We start from the raw sequence: 22,564 nt of genomic DNA, 5'->3' as shown, positions 1-22,564 counted from the left end.
AGCAGTAACATGATATCGGGATGAAAAACGCCGTCATGTAAGTGATCCTGGTGCGTCGCTTGGATGCTTCCAGTAATATGTATCCGCTGTTCAGTGAAATGTGTACCTCACCATTAATCCTTTTCAAAAGACGTACACTTTTGCGCGATAGAATAGCCTTCCCCGGGAGTGTTCGGGAGCCGCTAAGTGTATATATAGTGTGAGCGTCACTCATCTCGCATTTTTTTCAAATTGCAGTCTCTTCATCCTGCGTACAGTCTACGCAACGGGCCAGTGACACAGGGATGCTACTAACCAACAAGTGTGCTTCGTTCACTCAGACACTGTAGACATGGGTGTGCAGGGACGGATATGCTGGGCGGTGGTGGTGTTGACGTTGTGCATGGGGGCCGATGTCGTAGCCGTGACGTTTGAAAACAATGGGTACGATTTACTGGTGGCCATCCACAGAAATGTTACACAGGATCCGCGGATGATAACACAGCTACAGGTGCGTTGTACATAGTCGTGGTTATGTGCTGTATAGACCTGATGGAGACCTTACTCCTTCTGTTGACGTGTTACCGTGTAAACACTATGAGTTGTGTGTAGATATAGGTGTCTTTATAGTGGAACACGTCAACACTACCAGTAGTATGTAGATACAGGTGTCTACACAGTGGAACATGTCAACACTACCAGTAGTATGTAGATACAGGTGTCTACACAGTGGAACACGTCAACACTACCTGTAGATACAGATGTCAACACAGTGGAACATGTCAACACTATCAGTAGTATGTAGATATAGGTGTCGATATAGTGGAACATGTCAACACTATCAGTAGTGTGTAGATATAGGTGTCTACACAGTGGAACACGTCAACACTACCTGTAGTATGTAGATATAGGTGTCTATATAGTGGAACATGTCAACACTATCAGTAGTGTGTAGATATAGGTGTCTATATAGTGGAACACGTCAACACTATACGAGTAGTATGTAGATACAGGTGTCTACATAGTGGAACATGTCAACACTACCAGTAGTATGTAGATACGGGTGTCTACACAGTGGAACATGTCAACACTACCAGTAGTATGTAGATACAGGTTTCTACATAGTGGAACGCGTCAACACTATACGAGTAGTATGTAGATACAGGTGTCTACACAGTGGAACATGTCAACACTACCAGTAGTATGTAGATACAGGTGTCTACACAGTGGAACATGTCAACACTACCAGTAGTATGTAGATACAGGTGTCTACACAGTGGAACATGTCAACACTACCAGTAGTATGTAGATACAGGTGTCTACACAGTGGAACATGTCAACACTACCAGTAGTATGTTAGGTGAGGCGAGGTGAAATTGGGTTTTACGTCGTGCTTGAGACGACGTGCATGCGTGTGTGTGTGTGTATGTGCGGCTGCTTGTACTAGCCCAGACTCAAGCTGGTTTTATAGTGCTACCCCACTGAGATACCATGCCGCAGTGAAGCATGAATACCCCACTCAGACACATTATACTGACTCCGAGCCGACCAGTCCTTGTTGTACCCATTAATGCCGAGCGCCAGGCAGGGACCAACAAGTACCATATTTTAACGTCTTTTGGTATGACGCGGTCGGGGATCGAGCCCGCGACCTTACGCTCTCCGGGTGGACGCTCTAACCACTACACCACGGAGGCGGTCGTGCAGTATGTAGATACAGGTGTCTACACAGTGGAACATGTCAACACTACCAGTAGTATGTAGATACAGGTGTCAACACAGTGGAACATGTCAACACTACCAGTAGTATGTAGATACAGGTGTCTACATAGTAGACACATGTCAACACTACCTGTAGATACAGGTGTCTACATAGTGGAACGTGTCAACACTACCTGTAGATACAGGTGTTTACATAGTGGAACATGTCAACACTTCGAGTAGTATGTAGATACAGGTGTCTACACATAGGGATGTTTCGACATTAAGAGTTGTATGTACATACGATATTGTATATTGTACATATTTTTAGTTAATTTGTTTTATCAGTGTCTCATAAGCCAATGTTATGGCTGGGTGATATGTTTTATATAAGCATTTGAAATGTTGTTTTACCTGTAACATATCATGTGACACTTTAATCAAATATATTTCTGTCTGTCTGTCTATCGGTCTGATATCCTACACACAGCAATGGGTAACACTTTGACACGCCTGTCCATTACATGTCTGCCATTACATTCTTAAGTATTACTGAAGCCTTGCTTGTTGTAACATTTATAATTGATCAAGCAACCTTTGAGCAAGGTATACTCTTTGAAAGTATCGTAGAAAAAAGATCATTATTGTATTTCGAACGTTGAGTAATGAAGACACCAAAGATTCTTCAGTAAGGGAAGGGCGGTTGTTGGAAGTGTATGGATCCTGTATCATCCCAAATTCGTGCCCTGGTCTAAATGCGAGAAGCCGTTTTCATTTTTCACATTTTGTCCTGAACCATCTAGAACGTTATGTGTATTTATAGCTACAAATGGGCCATAGATCTATCAATGATCTTTTTCAGAGCATGTTTACCTCTGCCTCGGACTACCTGTACACTACAACCCGGAAGTTCACCTACATTAGACGTGTGACCATCTTAGTACCAGACACGTGGACCAAAGATCCAAGCTGGAAAGACGAAGGGGAGATAACCTTTACTGATGCAGATGTCAGAGTGGATTCGTCTCACTCTCTACAGGTAATATTTAGGGCTATTATTTATGAAAGAATTGGCATATTATATTTGTCATTTTCACAACCTTACCAAACAATACCATTTTCTTCCATATCAGCTAAAATAATGTTATAAGCATGTGGTTTATGTTGTGTATTGCCTCTCGCGGTGATGTAATGTTGTACTGTGATGTGACGTAGCAGCTGAAACAATGATGATTGTAGTCTTTGAAGCATCGATTATGACGTTGTAGTATGTCATGTATCCCGACTGCGTGCAACGATTGTGTAGTTCATTATGAATCCCGATTCAATGCATCCTCATTGTATTCCGCGTGCATCGACTCACTCATCTATTATGGTATTATGACGCCACAGGTCAATCGTACATTACACAAATAAATATGAAAATATAGCAGTTATACATCAACTGAAGTATAATGAGTGAGTGAACGAGTTTAGTTTTAAAGGCACAATGTCACACATTTTCGACAATATGTTGGCCTATGTTTTATATATTGGGGGCATTTGTACTTGAGGCGAGCAGCTTCCAAACAGATAATACATGCCCTATATGGAATGTAAACGATTGCTTTATAGGATATTCGTAAACAGCGCTCCAAGGGAATAACTCTATGGGGTTCGCTTGAAATAATATTCGGCCGGTAGAGGGCGCGAGAGTCGATTTAATGCAACGCTGAATTAATTCATTCGAACGTGTTAATTTAATATTGTAATCTAAATACGTATTTTTTGGAATAAATTACATGTACATGGTAGATTCCCCGAGGCTGATAGTTAGTATGATTGAGAGAAATGCATTATGGTTTTTTAGAGGCATGTGGTGTGACACTCTGCCTTTAAGCCACGTTTAGCAAAATTAATATTCCAGTAATATCACGGCGGGGGACACCAGAAATGGGCTTCACACAGTGTACCCATGAGGGGAATCGAACTCGGGTCTTCGGCGTGACGAGCGAACGCTTTAACCACTAGACTACCCGCTCAAAAGCGGACCTATGAATCGCAGTCTAACTCGAAATCTAATAAACATATAATACACAGTGAAACGCTGATCATAATAGAAACATCGGACCAACGCTATAAGATCTTTTGCAGAATTTGTGTCCTAAAAATTAAAAAGTGTGTAACAAACTATCAGTGAAATATTGTCACAGAGAGATCGTCTGAATCCAACTCTGATTCTGAACAACTGCTGTCCACTCTGACGACGACTGGCCTAATGGTGGCATGGCCTGAAGCACTCTCTTGCCAGTATTTAGTTTCAATATCTTTTTCCACTTTTTCAACACATCTCTGCCATTTTTCTTGCAAGATGTTACTGATGGATTGCTGCACGTTTCTGCACATCACCAAGTTTAAAGGTGGCGTTATTTCTTCCCACTTCGGACTTAATGATACCCTAGATCCGGGGTTTCTTTCACCCATTCTTTAATATTGCACTAAGGTTACCTTAGTGACTTACGATCATCACCTTAGTGCTTTGTGAAAGGAGGCCCAGCTCTATGGGGTTAAGGTCATAATGGTAGGGGGAAGACGAAGCACTTCATGACCATGACTCGTTAAGTATTGGTGAACCTGATACACGGGGTTATTTTTATTTCCTTATTAATTCCGTACAAAACAGGTTTTGTTACCTTTAATGGAATTGACAAACCATTTTTTCTCAAGCCATGCCAACATACCCCCCTTCCTGCTGTCCCCGTCCCTGACCACCAAGGTTTTGGGCGGCAAGGCGTGAACAAGCTGTTTTCGTAGCCATTCTAAAAGCACCTCTCATAGTCACGAATGTCTTGGATTTTGCTTTAAATACAAGCGAAACCCAGGCAAACCCCCCTGACTTTTACATCCTGCATGTCACACAATCAAACGCTCACCCTTGCCAAGTGGGAGTTTTCGTACGCATGTTTCTGTTGATGTACTTGCAACCCATTGGGTACCTACGGTGTGACTGGCATTCTCCCACGTTTCATCAACAGATTCGAAACCTTCATTGCGTTTTTGCCTAATTGCTCGCAAGTCAGGGACGTAGCTACCATTATCAAAAAACCTGGGCTTACACAAGACTGTTGCCAAACAGGTTGGGCAAGTCCTCAATACTATCTAAATATAAAGCTGTGCAACCTATCGGGCTTACACGAAACAAATGGCTTGCTACGCGCTTGCTAGTAACTATTTCGTAAGCAAATAATGTCGGATCTTTCAGAGAGAACACGCGTATTCTTCCCGCTAATCTTTTTATAACGAAACCCAAATTTATCTAGCAATAACCATAACTGATGTATGCAGGGAATGGTCAGTCTCCATGTGCTTCTTTAAAACACGCAAGGAAAGGAATTTATTTTCGCCAATTAACCTCCTAATAGCATTCCGAACAAGTTATTTTTGAACGAATCAAGTTTTTCTACTTTCACTGGTTTTGAGACAGCCCCTTCAGGGCCCACTTGCACAAAGCGATCCTAGCGCTACGACTATCTGGGGTATTCTCGGGACGTGGAAACCCTGTGTCGTGTAAAAACAAAGTCCAGACAAAAAGTGTCCACTTCGTGCGAATGGGTTACTGAGCTAATGAACGCCAGACAATAGACAGAGAGTGTGATTGCAAGACTTCGGGCAATACTAGATTGTGAAGTTATATGGAAACGAAACAAGTTTCTTTTTTTCAGTTTTAATAAATAAGACACTGTGTCGGCAAACACAATGACTCTGATGTCCCCACGGTCCAATCTGACTACCTCTGTGACCTGGTTCCTACATTTGTCTCTGAAAACAGTCAATATGATCTCCGTAATAGATATATGCTACAAACAATAAATTAAAGGGCTAAAATATATGAACAATCGTTCCTTCCTGACTCAAGTAAAATTTAGAATTCATACCTAATAATTTCGTATTCGCTAATTCAATCGGTGAATTCAAATCTCTGCTTAAAAATGATGAATCAAATATTTATCTAGATCTGAATTATGGCAGTCGGTTCTGTCAGATCATACACTGTCAACTTAAGCTCTGCTGTAGTGATTTGAATGCGAAAGTAACTAGACACATTTCTAACAACCCTGGACGCGCTTGTGAATACCACAATGAAGATACTGTTTACTATCTTTTTACATGTAAGTTATACACTGCTGTTGGAAATAATACCTCTTCCTATGTAAATGGCCATAGCCTCCAAACTGTGTTATACGGAATACCTCCAGCTAACAACGGTGTCAATAAGAACATAACAGAGTCCCTGCATCAATACATCTTTAAGTCCTAACAATTTGATAAATTATTCTATACTAATATATGTAAACAATAATAAATGAAGTGTAACTGCAGGCTCAAGGTTTATTAGCACCTACCACGCACATATATGATTCTATTTGTCGTTTTGTGTATCAGTTCTTGTGTGTTTTGTTTAAATGATGTATGTACTGGTGAGATATGGATACAAGCAAAGTTCTACTTGTTTACCAAACCAGATTCTTCAGGAATAAAAATATGTTTAAACCAAACATTTTCTGAGTGAACTCACTCACCTATCATAGTCACATGCTTACAAGAGTGAACAGAGTTCATGAAACCTTAACAATTCCGGATAACAGTTCACATTTTAACACTTCCCAGTTCATTAATCCCTTACAAAAACAACAGACGACATCAAAGGTACACCGTCTGTCCACGTCCTGCGAATGCAAAATTTCAGGTTGTTCACGTCCTGAGAATGAAACCGTGAACCGACTATCTTAAGCCTATGTTGGAGAATGGGAGTTGCAATCATTGTAGCGCTAAGATCGCTTTGTGCAAATGAGCCCAGGTGTGATACTGTTGGCTAAAAGGCCATTTCTGCTGCTCTGTACGTGTTTTCATTGTCGCTCAGACATCCCAACAGCACAAGCTGTGCGTTTTACATATTTAGAAATTGCATGTGTGAGTCCACTCCTCTGTGATTCAGCCTTGAAACAATCATAGACTTTGTAAATAATGGGCAGTAACTTCATGCGGGTCTTATATCGTGTTTATCTCTCAGCAGAGGTAGGTGAATCAAAACCTTTGTCGGCACGTGTTCACGTGCTTCTAGTTCCTCTTTGCACTCCTGCCTCGTAAGAAATATTGACATGTGACAATATTTTGATGATAGTTAATTCTGCAAAAGAAACTCACAGAGTTGGACATATGTCTTGATTATGTTCAGCGTTTCACTGAGTATTACATGTCAAATACTTTTCGAGTAATTTTGCACTTCATCGGTCCGCATTTGAGCCAATAGTAAACGCCAAGTGCCCGATAAACTACGAAACAGAAGATTCCATATTTTGGCCTTGTGAACAAGATCATAAAAGATTTTTGAAAGGCAGCTCTTGCTACAAAGAAATTCTTACATGTTATCATACAGTGTATTTTTATTATTTCGACACAGTAAATTAATTCTTCATTACATTCACAGGGCAATACTCCTACACGTTCCAACCAGGGCAGTGTGGGCAGCCAGGACGCTATATCCTTCTGACACCCGACTATGTGCTGGACAAGAGACAACGGTCGTGACATCAATTATGGGGATGCAGGTAGGTGGAGTGTTACCCTGACAATCAACAATAAACTGGAAAAAAACCCAGAACAGAGCGCTCCAGCCACCATCATTGCTAATTAATCCTATCTGCTATGTATACTTTGTTCTGCCTCCTCAACTTAATCTCTGTTACATATCTATAAGTCGGTTCTGTGCTGTATTACTTCAAAATTTCTACTTTTTGTTCCCCCTCATTTTTTAATAAGTGTACTACCCCGTCGCCGAAATACCTTAGTTGTGCGACGTTATAATGAAGCAAATACCTATAACAGCTGTATTACTTCACTCTTGCTTCACTGTGTAACAATCTATACCAAAACGTCGCATCATAACAAAGAAATTTGTTATCCATACAAGTATCGTACCTTTCTTATTATTCATCAACTTCTAAAATGCCAATCAAACAGATCACAATGTGCTTCATTTGTATTTTTTACTAAGCTAAAGTATATGGTACGTTATTTACACATTCTTATGTTTAGTAAACGCCGCACTCTAATTTGTTCATGATTTTGTTTCCAAACACGAAGGTCGTGTTCTGGTGCACGAGTTCGCCCATCTAAGATTTGGCGTATTTGATGAGTACGGCATCCCCGGTAGCCGCCAGCACCCAGTCTATTACGTAGATGACACAGGGAAGACCGTACGCCCCACTGCCTGCTCCACCGACATCACCGGTAACTTTATCAATGAAGTGAAAGACTCCAGCTGCGAACCTGTCGACAGTAAGGATGTGGTGAATAAAGACTGTTACTTTCTCCCAAACGCCTTCGACAACACGGCCACAACGTCTGTCATGTATGCCCAGTTCTTGAAGGAGGTAAACAGATTGAGTTGAGTTGGGTTTTACGTCGCATCGGCATTATTTCAGCCATATAGCGACGACGAGATCAAGTATTCATTCATAAGCATTTTTCCGATTTGAATTCCAGAATAATTCTTTTGTTCGCGAATGCATAACTCAATTTGTTGATTACAGCTTAGAAAGTCTTCAGAAACATATACACGTGTTTGTAACTAAATGGATGGCAAGGCACCAGCGTTCGAAACTTAGGTCCTTAGCCCCGAGGCCAACTGAAAACCATTCACTCCCACAGCTATTGTTTTCTGCAGGTCCCTTATGACCGACGGCTTTTTCATCCCCCAATAACTAAGAAAATTATTTCCATATTAAAATATAGGGCCTACACATTCTGATCAGGAACCACAACCTTTTTATGGTTCTGGGTCCTTAGGGCCTGCAGCTTTTCAGGGTTCAGGACAAACACTGTCAGGCTAGGTAACTTTGGTGAGTGCATATCATCTATCCCAGTGTTACCGGACATTGCTTTTATATAAGTCATTGTCTGATTGTGATTTGATCATTCATACACCAGTGACCAGTGCCATTTAGCCGAAATAGCTGGGGGCTAACATCAACTATATTGCGTTTATTTCGTTCGTAATACGGAATACGTTGCAAGCTTGGAAACTGACACAAACAATTGCCCTTGAAACTATCAACTATTACGCAAGAAAATATGCATTGATTGTGCCATTGCTTCTTTTCTTGCAGTTCCAATAGTAATAAAAGTTAAGTTGTTAAGTTTAGAATACATTATATCTCCGAAAACTGACGCAACATTTTACCTTCTAGGTGGTTCACTTTTGCGAAAGTGACCCTGACAGTGGTAGAATGGACTTGATTCATAACCCCAATGCCCCAAACAGGCATAACAAAATGTGCAGCGAAAGGGGAACTTGGGACGTCATCAGTGAACATACAGACATAAAGGGAGGTAACCCAGTGGACATTAGTAACCGAGCCCCACAGTTCAACGTTGTCTATCGCCAGAGAGAGGCGGTTGGCAACACAACCATTTGTGGACGTAGAATCGTTCTTCTGTTAGATCTCTCGGGGTCGATGAAACAGGTAAGCAACCATTTCACGCATCTTATTGAATACTTTTATTGTCTTGATAAAGTACGCGATCATGACATGTAAATGTTCCGCTTAGTATGAGAACAAATAAATACATGTTTATGACAAACATTCAATGCAAGAACGCCTCTTTAACACTTGCCACATCCCACAATTTGCATGTCTAATGAATTAATGCTAAAAAATTCGAGCTAATTTGCGAGATGACATTTAATCTTATCTTGTATAGGATAGATTTTGCTGGAATGAAACGAAAGTAGGATTAGGGACAAAATGTACCAGTACAGAAATTGTTCATTAATTGATGACACAAATACAATTATTGGTACCTGGTGTTTCCATGTAATCATCTTGTATATTAACAAAACAGACATTTTAATGATATTGCCATGACTCCATGACTGTGACAGAATTCCAGATACTTCAGACTGCGGCAAATGGCTGATCGGATCATCAGGGACATTCTACCTGTCGGCACAGAAGTGGGGATCGTGGTGTATTCCAGTTCTGCCAGAATCTGGGCCAACATGCGTTTCATCACATCCCCTGCGGACAGACAGATGCTGGCCCAGGGTCTGCCGGACATAAAGGACTATGCTGGTACTACAGCTATAGGATTAGGTCTTCTAAAAGCCATTAAGGTACAGATGTATGATTGTCTTTTCTCATAAACATAACACTGGCTGTATGGTCACAAGCAGGTTTGCGAAAATATGGATTTGATCACGTGGATAGGCAGATTTAAAGAAAGAATGCTAATTATGTACCTGTACAACACACGGCCGAATGCAGTACAAGGGACATCAAGTGTGTCGCTGATGCTTCAGCTATGGACATGCTCACAACGTGACCGCCATAAAACGTTCTGAGAGCTTAATTGAGTGCTTGGATGCTCTGACAATGATCTTACACCTTTTGACCAAGAGATGTATTCTGCTGTTTAATGTTTTTTCGTTAAAGATTATACTCGATTGCACCAGGCACGTTTCGAAATGTTGACACCAAGGCTTGATTTTCTGGGATAATGTTCGAGATGAAAGGAAAATAAATTATTTGAGAGTAAGGTGATGCCCTCTTCTTGAGAGATTTTGTCAATCTGAATCTTTGAGTTGACATAATTCTTTCTTTGTAGTAGTCTTATTCATAGTTCCAGAATACGGGGATCTCAGATTACAAATATAACCGTCCAGATAATACATTTAATGAAACAATTTAATATGCAGTGAGGACATGCTCGCTGATTCCATCGTACTCAACAACTTGGATATGAATATCTAGTTTGTCAGATACGGCTGGAAATGTTTCAGATGCGGCGTCAACTTGAGACAAACAGTGATCATATGTTCTATGTATCTAGATGCTAAACGGCACGGGGAAAACGACAGAGAATGGACGAATATTCCTCGTCACTGATGGAGCGGAAAACGTTAGTCCGTTTGTGAGCGCGATCTTTTCCGATATTACAAGCTCCAAGGTTGTTGTTCATACCATGGCCTATAGTGATGCTGCTGCGGAAGTCCTACAAAGACTGTCAACAGTAACAGGTAAGCAGGAAATGACATACATTTTTGCAAGTGACATGTGAGTGAGTGGTTTAGTTTTTAGTAATATTCCAGTAACATCACGGCGGTGGACACCTGAAATAAGCTTTACTCATTCTGCCCATGTGTGGAATCGAACCCAGGTTTTCGGCGAGACGAACGAACGCTTTGACCACTAGGATACCCCACCGCCCCTTGCAAGTGGCAGGAGGTTGGTTTATATTATCCCAGACAACCTGAATATCATGGGTTTAATGACATTTCTGTTTGTGCCAGTAGGTAAGTATTCATTTTATCAGACCGTCTCCGTGATATAGTGGTTAGAGCGTCCGCCCGGAGAGCGGAAGGATCCCGGGTTCGATCTCCGACCGCGTCATACCAAAAGACGTTAAAATGTGGTACTTGCTGGTCCCTGCCTGGCTCTCGGAATTAATGGTTACAACAAGGACTGGTCGGCTCGGAGTCTGAGTGGGGTATTCATGCTTCACTGCGGCATGGTATCTCAGTGGGCTAGCACTATAAAACCAGCTTAAGTCTGGGCTAGTACAAGCAGCCGCACATACACATACACGCATGCATGCACGTCGTCATATGAGGCGAAATATTCTCAAGCACGACGTGGTATGTGACAGGAGGTACGTATTCATTTTATTCAGAACCCAGACAACCTGAATACCATGGGTGCTTAATGACATTGTGGTATGTGACAGGAGGTAAGTATTCATTTTATTAGGAACCCAGACAACCTGAATACCATGGGTGTTTAATGACATTGTGGTATGTGACAGGAGGTAAGTATTCATTTTTGTTAGGATACCAGATATCTTGAATGTAATGGATTCAGTAATGTTTCATTTGGCAGGCGGTCAGTATTCGTTCTTTGACGAGTCGTCCGGTTCGACAGCTCTTGCGGGTGCGGCAGAGCGGCTTCTGAAAGACATCAACCTCTGCGACGAGGACGATGATGATATTGAGGTAACCGAACTACCTAGCATGTGATGTGAACAATTCAAGTTCATATTATTGCTTCCAGGGCAGAAAAAGATGCCAACATCCGACTGATTAGGGTGAGGTGGTTGCAAATTTGTTGCTGAAGTATTTTCACACTGTCAATCACTGGCTTGGTTTGCTGTACTTGTTTGTTGACTCTAAAGTAAAATAAACATTTAGGTTTATTCCACATATCCATGATTGCTCTAAATTGTTTTCAAGATTGATCGTGGCGCATTTGTTCTAACGTCAACAAAGACGACAATCATCAGAATACTTGTGATTGACTCCACCGTCGGTAACAACACACGTTTCATCTTTACCTTGTCACAGGGTGCGGAAACAGAGGTGAATTGAAGTGATTTGTAAAATCAGACCATCTCATGTTTTAATACTCAAGAAACCTAACGAACCTGATTTAACGAAGGATTGTCATATTATCCAAGTAAGCCAATCCTATATGTTTGAAAAGCCTACATCCCAGATACTTCAGTACCGCTAAACCGTCATAAGATGACATTTCTTTGAAGCAGATTTCTTCTGAACACTATGTCCTTGTGTCGGTACTCCGATTCTCCCGACGAAGTAAATGACTTCGGGTTAACGAAATTTAAAACATCACCTGCCCTTTACTAAACAACGCTCTGCTCATTGTACACTTTACGTCAATTGTGTTCGTTTGTCTTCTCAAAAATACCCTTCATTCCCCATAGATCAAAATTGGAGATCCGTCTGGGGTTGTTTATAATTCGAATTCCAACGAATACAGCAAGGATGAGACTTTAAACATCAAAAGATTCCTTTTCCCACTGGTGAAGGTAAGACAAAAGTAAAACGTATTGCATGAATCCATCTTGAACCATGTTAACATTTACCGTGTTTTTGTATGATTGTTTCGTGTTATTATATGCACATAAAGCTATTTTTAAACAGTAAAATAGTAATGCATAGAATATAATTATATGGCCTACCAGTGTAGGAATGAAATGCATTTATCTTGACCTAATGTCACTTTTGTGTCAGATTCAATAGTATCCATTCCAGTTATGGCATCCCAGTGATTCATACATTCAATAATGCAAGATTGGAAAGAGTATTTCCTGATTCAGCTCTGATTTAATAACTAGATAGATGACTGTGTTGCATTTTCGTTATTTAGGTAAAAATGTTGTAAATATGTCGTTTACACTGATTACTGTTCTTGTACTGTGTGTGAGATTTAAAATCTCTTACTTACGCTGATTTGACAAACTGATTTCAAAATCGCTTCTGGGATGATATTGTAAGACATGGCTCAGATGTACCTGCCCCACGTCATGTCGTAACGTTTACTCCTAGACGGGAACATGGACGTATACTTTAGAACGCAACTCTAACACGGACGAAAGCATAACAGCTGTGGTGACGTCACGCCCAAGGGTTGGCACCCTGCCCTTCAAGGTGGAAACCTGGACCAGCTCTAAGACGTATGACTACTCAGGAGGTCGTAGTGGAGTCGTGGCTTACGCCTACGTTCACCAGGGATACGCTCCAATCGTCAATGCCTCAGTTGAGGTAGAGGTCTCTAGACCAGGCTTCACATTGAACATTACTCTCCAGGATAATGGCTTACGTGAGTATTATGTCTCTTCACATACTTACCTTAAAGGTCACATTCAACCCCAAAACAAACATAATTTAAACACAATTATCACTTATTCATGACATATAATATACATTGCTGATTATGAAAAAAAAACAAATAAACAAAAGTGCAATATTTTGTACTTGGGTTAACTTCTCTGGAAACGAAGCACCCGGGATACCGAACCCAGTCAGAGCGGGTGGGCGTGCTCTTAAGTGTAACGAAGACTTTCATTGGCTGGTACATTTGCCGATACACTCTAAGTGTGTGTATAGAGATGTTGGGTTTTGTAAATACATGCTCATTTTTTATGTATAACATTTTGCAATCAACAGACACCATAACATGTCATGTGTACAAGTGATTACGGCCTAATCCGTCGAATTTTGAACAGTCAGCAGTCGAATCATGCTTGAGTGGTTATGTGCTAATCGGTCAGATTTTAGACCGTGTTAACACACTGGGAGAGTCTAAGTTAATTAATTAAGGGGTCGGCTTGTATTGTATTGGATTAGACTACATGTTTTCTTGGATTAGACTACATGTTTCCACTGTGTGCCACAAGTTTAGTTTCAGCAAACTTATGTGTCCATTTGACAATATCGTCAACAATTTCAGGACAGACATACAAAGAGAGAGATTATTTTATTTATGGACCCCATCAGTCCCCAGTAGGGTATGTGCAATAACACATAAACTACTTTATAATAGAAATTCTTTCTAAATCTTAAAAGAAAAAAGGTCAATTGAAGATATCCAAACGTCCCATTAAGATAGTTCACCACTGAGCGATTCTATCACAATATTTATAGCCTTGGGATCCATTTGGACCCAGCTCCATAAGACAAGGGTTAATGCATCAATTTCAATTTTGAACAAAAGTACAAAAATAGAGAGTCCAAACATATATTTAATGCTTCAATTTCTCATTGTATCATATGAGTAGGCAAAGATGAGTACAAAAGTACAAAAATAAAGAGTCAAACCATCTAACACCCCTTTCGTCGTTTTCTTGGTATGATCCAATGTTTTGATAACTAATTTGTAGCTAAGATCACAGTGCTCATCCGTCGAATGCATTTTACTACTTTGAAATCAGAAATTCGACGGATCGGTACGCGACCGTACAAGTATCACACCTGCCTGTCTGTGTAATTACATCATGTGACAGAGACAGAACTCGGGTGCACGAGACATAAATCAATGCGTTTTGTTTATGGTGTATAGCCTGATAGGTGTTAAGTTCAAATTGCATGAAGTCAGTGATCGAAGATGTGTATTGCATATTGTCATTAGCAGACAGGCAGACAGACACAACTTTCACTGCGCATGCGCAGCACAGCTGTTTAAACCACTTTTCATCACCGCTGGGGTGAATTTAGTGAATCGTTTCAACTCCGATTTCGCGGGGTTTTTTCATCGCGTTGTTTCAACTTTATAAGTTGAATTTGCATTTTTTATCATTTGTTACCGTAAGTCCATACCGTACGTTGTGTTTTACTTTGCATGTGACCTTTAAATAGTATTTTCTTGAGCAGAGGGCACGAGGGCAGTGTCAACTTTAAGTCGACCGATCTATTTCTACCACGCTGTATATGACAAATGAAGCTGTGTTAATTATTTCGAATGCATAAGATATTTCTTTAATAAATGTTTCCGGATTTTTAGTACACCGAAGTATAATTTCATTAATCTGGATGTTTATGTTCTGTCAGTTGCTCTCAGAGCAAAGTTAATGTGGCTAGTTCGTTTGTTTCACAGTGCCTGACAACACAGCCAATGACGGCGTTTACAGCAACTATCTGCTCGGCTTCAAGTCCAACTCCCCGTTACTCTATGGATGTGAGGGTGGAGTCGGTGGAGGGAGATACTGTCATCATCAAAGCTGGAAACGCCCTGCCTAGCAGAGAACACTCTCTGTCTTTCAGAGTAAGTGTTATCTTTAAACAGCAAGGTATATCCTTAACAAGATATCCAACGCAGGCTATAACAGTGTTCATTATTCCGGTTATATCACAGCATATCAGCTTAATGTTGGAGGTAAGTCTGAAGTGAAGCTGGTCTTCGAGTTTTGGTGAAACACACGAGCATGGGTACTGGTGCAAACCAACCTACAAGCATAATCGGGACGAACCAGGATTCGAACCCAAGATCATACGTTTCTGGCGTGCCCAAGGTCCACAACTCTGCACATCCTCAGGGGGCTAGGCCTCCCCTGCCCAAACTACCATAAACGAGTAGCACACAAATTGGACCAGTTTAAAGACATGCGAACTTGTGTTTTCGTAGACCATTTTGTCCAGTTACGCCCCTTAGCCTAGCCTGGATCTGCCGATCTTGGCACGAATCGCTAATTCCCGTCGATTTTGATTTGTTGCACCATCCATGAGCGAACTTCAACAATACCAAAAGCGTCCTGAATCGGACTTCTGATCTCCATGAGGCTGACACGCCCTGATTTCACTGAACTACGGCTCTTACATAGTCCAGTTTCACCTCGTTAAGGTATCAACTTGCATACTTCATCACAAGCGAATTCAATTATCCTCATCCATGGTTTTGCAGTTTTGGTCATATTTCAGTGTTTCAAAATAATTGTGATTTTGAAAGTGAATGTTTGTGTAACGCCGTTCTATTAGCTGTACAACACCAGCCTATAATAGTATATTCAACGTCCAATGAAATATACAAATGCTCCAAGCCTTACCGCCCGACTCATATGGAAACGATAGGTTATTCAGGATCTATCCCAGAACGGAGTTTCGTGAGGATTGCAGTAATCGATGTGTAATGTTAACCCAGCTGCAGTTTTGTCATCTTACCCCTGTAGGGTTTATTGTAGGACTCAGTTGATTATATGCCACTGTGACACAAGCGTAAAGCAACATTCACTCTATTCACTCGTCCACCTATCCACACACACATGCATACATTGCATGAAAGGATGAAACAACCGTATTGGTAAAAGTGTCCTGTTGTCATTGCAAACACCACCAAAACTTTCACTGCAACGTTTTCTGATATTGATTGTGGTATGTTTTTTCCAGATACAACACCACCTGTGAGATATGAAAAAGGTAGAAGCTTTCAGCAGAACAGCTTCTCCAGATGCCATAGATATATCTGGCTATAACCCCACAGCTGACCAGCTGGATCCAGGACGAGTCACCGACCTTGACATTGCTATACAAAACAAACTCAGTCAGACCGTGACCTTGTCTTGGACTGCTCCAGGGGATGACCTGAATGTCGGAAGAGGTGAGGATCATATGTACTGAAGTAACTGTGCTTCATATATAGTTCAATGAAAGGAATTTGAAATTAGATGCATATTAATAAAGGCATCTCCTCTTCTTTAACATTGTTATTGGAAAACTGCAGGTTTTGAGCGGTTGTTTGAATCATGATACTTCCACACGTATAACAGTAACCATGCAGTGCCAAGGCCTGGCCGCTAAATCAACGCCGTTAGAATGATGCAACAGGGAATGGCCTAAAACGATATTTCTAAGCATTACGATGTTCATCACAACACGTCACCTATTTGAAGACAACATCTTCAGCAGGTCCGTTTTCATGACATAACACAGCCGATCGTATACAACCATATTGGGTTGGTGCATTTAAGAAATAGATAGTTGGCTGCCACATTAACAGCTCGTTCAATTCCTTGGTTGAAACCAATTAGTGACATCAGTCAGCCCCTACGTCCAGCGATGTACCCAGATTTCCATCCATGTCACCATCTGGAAGACAGGACAGTAAACTGTTTCAAGAAAAATACAGGCTTTATCTGGACAGCTCCGAAGATCGTGCAAGACCAGAACGCTCTGGCGACAGTTTCGTTACCACCTTCGTAAAGTTGGAAGTGGAATTGTAATGATATTGGGTAGCATCAATATACTCATGGAAGAACTCAATTCTTTCAATCAATCTTTATTCAGAACTGAATGCCACAGGGCCATAGTACACGTATATACAAAGTTCAAAAGCAGAGTGGATTTCAATTCAAAATTGTACATGTCAATTCGAAGGGCGTACACTATCGCGGCAACATATCTCAGCTTTCGATCAATTGCTGCCTTCAATTTGCCACCATTGCTTCGATCCTTGCAATGCTATAGTTGTCTGATTTCTATCCTGTTTATTGTACTGTTACACCATCCCTATTAGCCTAATAATTACCCCATGTTATATTAAGCCCAGATACTGTTTTTGTTGGTATACGTCTTGTTTTAGCTTCTTTTGTGCATAATGTCAACAGTCTGTTAACCATGTGTTATGAAATTGTAATCACACACGGAAATTGTTCATTGCAGTTGCCAAATATGAGTTGCGCGTCGCGGTGACGTTTGCGAGCCTCAGAGTTAACTTTACACAAGCTGCGATGGTTAAGAACAAAGACTTAGTCACTGGAAACATGGATCCACTTCCGGCAGGAGCGCAGCAAATGGTCACGATCCGGCTACCGAGCAACTGGTCAGAGTGCTTTCTATGTTTTGGGCTTAAAGCGTTCGACGAAGCCAGTCGCCAGTCAGAGTTGTCGAACCTTCGTTCCATCACCTTGCAGCCTCTCACCATTCCCCAGCAAAACCCTGCCCCTGAGCCGGCCAGTAGTGCCACCAACTTCTTGATATGGGTCGGAGTAGGCCTGGGAGCGGCCGTCGCTCTTGCAGTTGTACTGGTTGTCATTATCTGTATTTGCACAAGGAAATCTAAAACTAAGGAAAATCCGATATAAAGCTCTATGGCAAAGGCGATGTTGTTTTCATTTCATTTTTTAGCGTTCACGTAATTAATAAAACATACATGTGTAAGTTTGCAATATACATTTTATCGTCTGAATTTCCTAATAAAAATTTCTTCATAATAAAGATAGCAGTTATCATATTTGTTTGTCTGATGATTGTCTTGTGGCATTTCGCAGTTTGCATTTATGGCGATGTGCCATGAAATCGGCACAGGCTTGGTTTATAAAGGACTGGTTCTACGACAACATGGAGTTTACACTCGGTGTGTCGTGATGACCAGCTTTCCCGCGGAGGTCTTTGCTTGGATGAAGTGAGCTGACCGGAAATGTGAAACAGAAGGCTTTCTCTTTGCTGCACACCTACAGTCACTCTTCAACACCTTATACCTTAACTGACATGATGGCATGACTCGATCCTGGAGCTTTCGTCTTCGACCTATGTTGCGACCCAGGATCATGAAAATAGGAATATCACGACCGAGGACACCAGAAATGGGTTTCACACATTGTATCCAAGTGGGGAATCGAACGTGGGTCTTCAGCGTGACCTGCGAACGTTTTCAGCACTATGCCACCTCACCTCCCCTATCAAGCTAAGAGTGACTACAAGTGTTGTGAAGTATATATATATACATACATAGCATATTATGACAAACAGCAGGCTAACAACATCAACACCTGTATGTACTTGATAACAAGTGGTACATAATTGGACGAGGCCAGGTAAGACAACAAACTTTACGGGTCCATGAAGCCAACAAACAGGAGGGATTAAGTAAACCACAATTACTATTAATAGGGTATAGCTTGATCAACTCTTCGTAGGCCGATGGTATGTAGTACCGTTGGTCAAAGGTCTGTAACGGCGGATTTCTATTGTGAAGTCCGAATTCTTAGTGGACATGACTTCAAGTTTGTCAAACTGGATTAAACGGGTAGGAAATTTTGTTGGTGATGTGAGAGGGCTGCTTCGCTCTTTGTCATGGCTGTTTCACCTGTATAAGAGTCACTGCATTGTCTTGTATAATCTTGCATACCACTCTTTTGGGTGATTGCTTTTTGGAGGAGGGGTTACGACCATTGGCTTGGAGGATGGTTCTGTGTGATGGAGTGAGTGAACATGGTGTCGATGAATACTTGGTGCTGATTTGATGAGGGGTCTTACCAATGTATGGTAGGATGATTGTGATGGGGGCGGATTCAAAATGGAAAATTCAGTTGGAATATTGAAAAGTATTTATGTATATTTTCAGTGATAATTTAAGTATTTCCGTTCCTAGTATTACACTAATAACATATTTTGACATTTGCTAGCCACCCTACAGGCTTTGAAGAACAAATTCTCTGATTTTCAATCATTTCATAATTGTCGGCCTAAACAACAAAATAGGTCGACAGCGCCGTCAGTGTCAGTGTTCGTTAAAGATGATATTATAAAGAGCAGCTATGCAAGTCGGATGACATTATTTTGCTTCTGTCAATAACAACGAAACCTGGACAAAGATATTCCTCCGGAATCGGGGTTGGTTATTACCGAACAAGCTGCTATTAATTTCAGTTCTGGTCATGACAGCTTTTCTAAGCGTATAACGTCAAAGCTTACAGAAATTATTCCAGCAAAACTAGCGTTTAACTTTTTGCATAGAAAATATCGTTCGAAATGTTGACAAATTTTGTCTTCAATGAAGAGAAGTCGATCGGACGATCTTCCGTAATGTAACATATTATATCATGAAATAAATGTTACTTGTGTCATTTATTCTCACACAAGTAATCTTAAACCCTATCTCTTTTCAATACAAATTTACATGTATTGTTATATTTCACAGAATACTGAGGGAGTACATATCACGTTTGTCGGATTTTATACAGGCTTTGAATAGCGCTGAACTATCAGGGTTACCCTGAAGAGATTGTAAGTGACCATTCAAACCAGTGTTTCCTTGACTTATTTCTACTTCTTTAGAAATACATATCTACATACGTTGTAGAATTATTTACATATCTACATACGTGGTAGAATTATGTTTTTCAGGCGAGCAGTGGACCAACCTTTGCATACGTGTATGACAGGTGCCACGTTCACCTTTTCGCGAACACCTGGTATCATCACTGGATTGTTTGGTCTAGACTCGATTATTTACACATCGCCGTCATATGTCATACAGCTGCAGAGTTGAACGTTAATCAAACCAGCATACAATCAATCACAGGTTAAATATAGTGGGAATGGTACAATCGATTGTGACGCAATAGAACGGGCTTGCCCGTAAGAATCGTGACTTGCCTCGTGTAGTACACATTGTGTGGGCTCTTTTCTAGAAAGAGTATCTTCACAAAGCATGAGGTAATCACAGTGATACCGCCACAAACGAGCACTTCAGTGATGCAAGGGTATAACTACGCAATACGTGTGGTGCGTTCACATTGCCGCCGTGGTTGTAGAGACATGGAGGTGCAGGTTCGGGTACGCTGGGTGATGGTGTTGTTAGCCTTGTGGATCGGGGCCGATGTTGTAGCTGTTAAGTTTGAAAACAATGGATACGATCTCCTGGTGGCCATCGACCGAAAGGTTGCCCAGGATCCTCGGATGATCCCACAGTTAAAGGTGCGTAATCAATTATTCAACCTTATGTTTAATGGAAATTAAATTCTTTGAAATAAATTGATAATTATGTAGTTATGTATAATAATTGTAAATAGACCTATCGCCAACGGCTGAAGTGAAAGTATAAATTTAGATGTGGGTGCCTACACAATGTGACGTGTCAACATTAGGAGTAATGGGTAGATACGGGTGTCTACACAATGTGACCTGTCAACATTAGGAGTAATGTGTAGATGTGGGTGCCTACACAATATGACGTGTCAACATTAGGAGTAATGTGTAGATGTGCGTGTCTACACAATGTGACGTGTCAACATTAGGAGTAATGTGTAGATCCGGGTGTCTACACAATGAGACGTGTCAACATCAGGAGTAATGTGTAGATACGGGTGTCTACACAATGTGACGTCAACATTAGGAGTACCGTGTAGATACGGAGTTTTGTAATAAATTAGGAGTAATGTGTAGATGTGGGTGCCTACACAATGTGACGTGTCAACATTAGGACTAATGTGTAGATACGGGTGTCTACACAATGTGACGTGTCAACATTAGGAGTAATGTGTAGATACGGGTGTTTACACAATGTGACGTGTCAACATTAGGAGTAATGTGTAGATACGGGTGTCTACACAATGTGACGTGTCAACATTAGGAGTAATGTGTAGATACGGGTGCCTACACAATGTGACGTGTCAACATTAGGAGTAATGTGTAGATACGGGTGTTTACACAATGTGACGTGTCAACATTAGGAGTAATGTGTAGATACGGGTGTCTACACAATGTGACGTGTCAACATTAGGAGTAATGTGTGTAGATACGGGTGTCTACACAATGTGACGTGTCAACATTAGGAGTAATGTGTAGATACGGGTGTTTACACAATGTGACGTGTCAACATTAGGAGTAATGTGTAGATACGGGTGTTGTACACACAATGTGTGACGTGTCAACATTAGGAGTAATGTGTAGATACGGGTGTTTACACAATGTGACGTGTCAACATTAGGAGTAATGTGTAGATACGGGTGTTTACACAATGTGACGTGTCAACATTAGGAGTAATGTGTAGATACGGGTGCCTACACAATGTGACGTGTCAACATTAGGAGAATAATGTGTAGATACGAGGTGTTTACACAATGTGACGTGTCAACATTAGGAGTAATGTGTAGATACGGGTGTTTACACAATGTGACGTGTCAACATTAGGAGTAAGTGTGTAGATACGGGTGTCTACACAATGTGACGTGTCAACATTAGGAGAAGTGTGTAGATACGGGTGCCTACACAATGTGAGGTGTCAACATTAGGAGTAATGTGTAGATACGGGTGTTTACACAATGTGACGTGTCAACATTAGGAGTAATGTGTAGATACGGGTGCCTACACAATGTGACGTGTCAACATTAGGAGTAATGTGTAGATGTGACGGTGCAGGTGTTTACACAATGTGACGTGTCAACATTAGGAGTAATGTGTAGAATACGGGTGTTTACACAATGTGACGTCAACATTAGGAGTAATGTTGACCCAGATGCAGGTGTCTACACAATGTGACGTGTCAACATTAGGAATTAATATTGTAGATATCGGGTGCCTACACAATGTGACGAATGTCAATTGATACACAATTGAGGAGTAATGTGTAGATACGGGTGTGTTGTCACCTAATATTGTGTAGATACCAGGTGTCTACACAATGTGACATGTCATTGTGTGTAGATACGGAGTGTCAACATGACACATTAGGAGTAATGTGTGACCCATCACATTGTGTAATGGCACTCACATCTACATTACTCTAATGTTGACACGTCACATTGTGTAGGCACCCATCTGCATTACTCTATC

General features: G+C 41.0%; 3 protein-coding genes across 3 annotated transcripts in view; all 3 read left to right on the top strand.

Annotated features, from left to right (window-relative positions):
- Positions 1–216: 216 nt before the first annotated feature.
- Positions 217–7,236, top strand: LOC124286237 (calcium-activated chloride channel regulator 1-like; the record flags this gene model as incomplete). Its single annotated transcript, XM_046722581.1, has 4 exons — positions 217–490; positions 2,543–2,719; positions 6,782–6,803; positions 7,148–7,236. Coding segments are annotated over exons 1-4 (447 nt in total), but the record flags the coding sequence as incomplete, so codon positions are not given.
- Positions 7,237–7,239: 3 nt separating this feature from the next.
- The window catches only part of LOC124286276 (calcium-activated chloride channel regulator 3A-1-like), a 52,727-nt gene continuing 37,402 nt past the window's right edge, over positions 7,240–22,564 (top strand). Inside the window, exons 1-5 of the mRNA XM_046722634.1 lie at positions 7,240–7,268; positions 7,804–8,093; positions 8,910–9,185; positions 9,605–9,835; positions 10,552–10,738. Coding sequence (XP_046578590.1) covers positions 8,070–8,093; positions 8,910–9,185; positions 9,605–9,835; positions 10,552–10,738 — 718 coding nt within the window. The 5' untranslated portion in view covers positions 7,240–7,268; positions 7,804–8,069. The remainder of the gene's footprint in view (positions 7,269–7,803; positions 8,094–8,909; positions 9,186–9,604; positions 9,836–10,551; positions 10,739–22,564) is intronic.
- LOC124286277 (calcium-activated chloride channel regulator 4A-like) lies at positions 16,400–18,205 on the top strand. The gene is made up of 2 exons (XM_046722635.1): positions 16,400–16,607; positions 17,669–18,205. Exons 1-2 carry the CDS (start codon positions 16,418–16,420, stop codon positions 18,088–18,090), a joined length of 612 nt encoding a protein of 203 aa, XP_046578591.1. The 5' UTR covers positions 16,400–16,417; the 3' UTR covers positions 18,091–18,205.

Source organism: Haliotis rubra, unplaced genomic scaffold, assembly GCF_003918875.1.
Source record: "Haliotis rubra isolate DU_JTF1 unplaced genomic scaffold, ASM391887v1 Scf38, whole genome shotgun sequence".
Classification (NCBI taxonomy): domain Eukaryota; kingdom Metazoa; phylum Mollusca; class Gastropoda; order Lepetellida; family Haliotidae; genus Haliotis; species Haliotis rubra.
The sequence above is the reverse complement of the archived record's forward strand: the minus strand, read 5'-3'. Positions and strand labels throughout refer to the sequence as shown.

What these genes read in the sequence shown, in the direction of transcription:
- LOC124286277 (XM_046722635.1), top strand. Translation starts at nt 16,418, where the DNA reads ATGAAAAAGGTAGAAGCTTTCAGCAGAACAGCTTCTCCAGATGCCATA. An exon ending in TGACCTGAATGTCGGAAGAG is followed by an intron (nt 16,608 to 17,668) that starts GTGAGGATCATA and finishes TGTTCATTGCAG; the next exon opens with TTGCCAAATATGAGTTGCGC.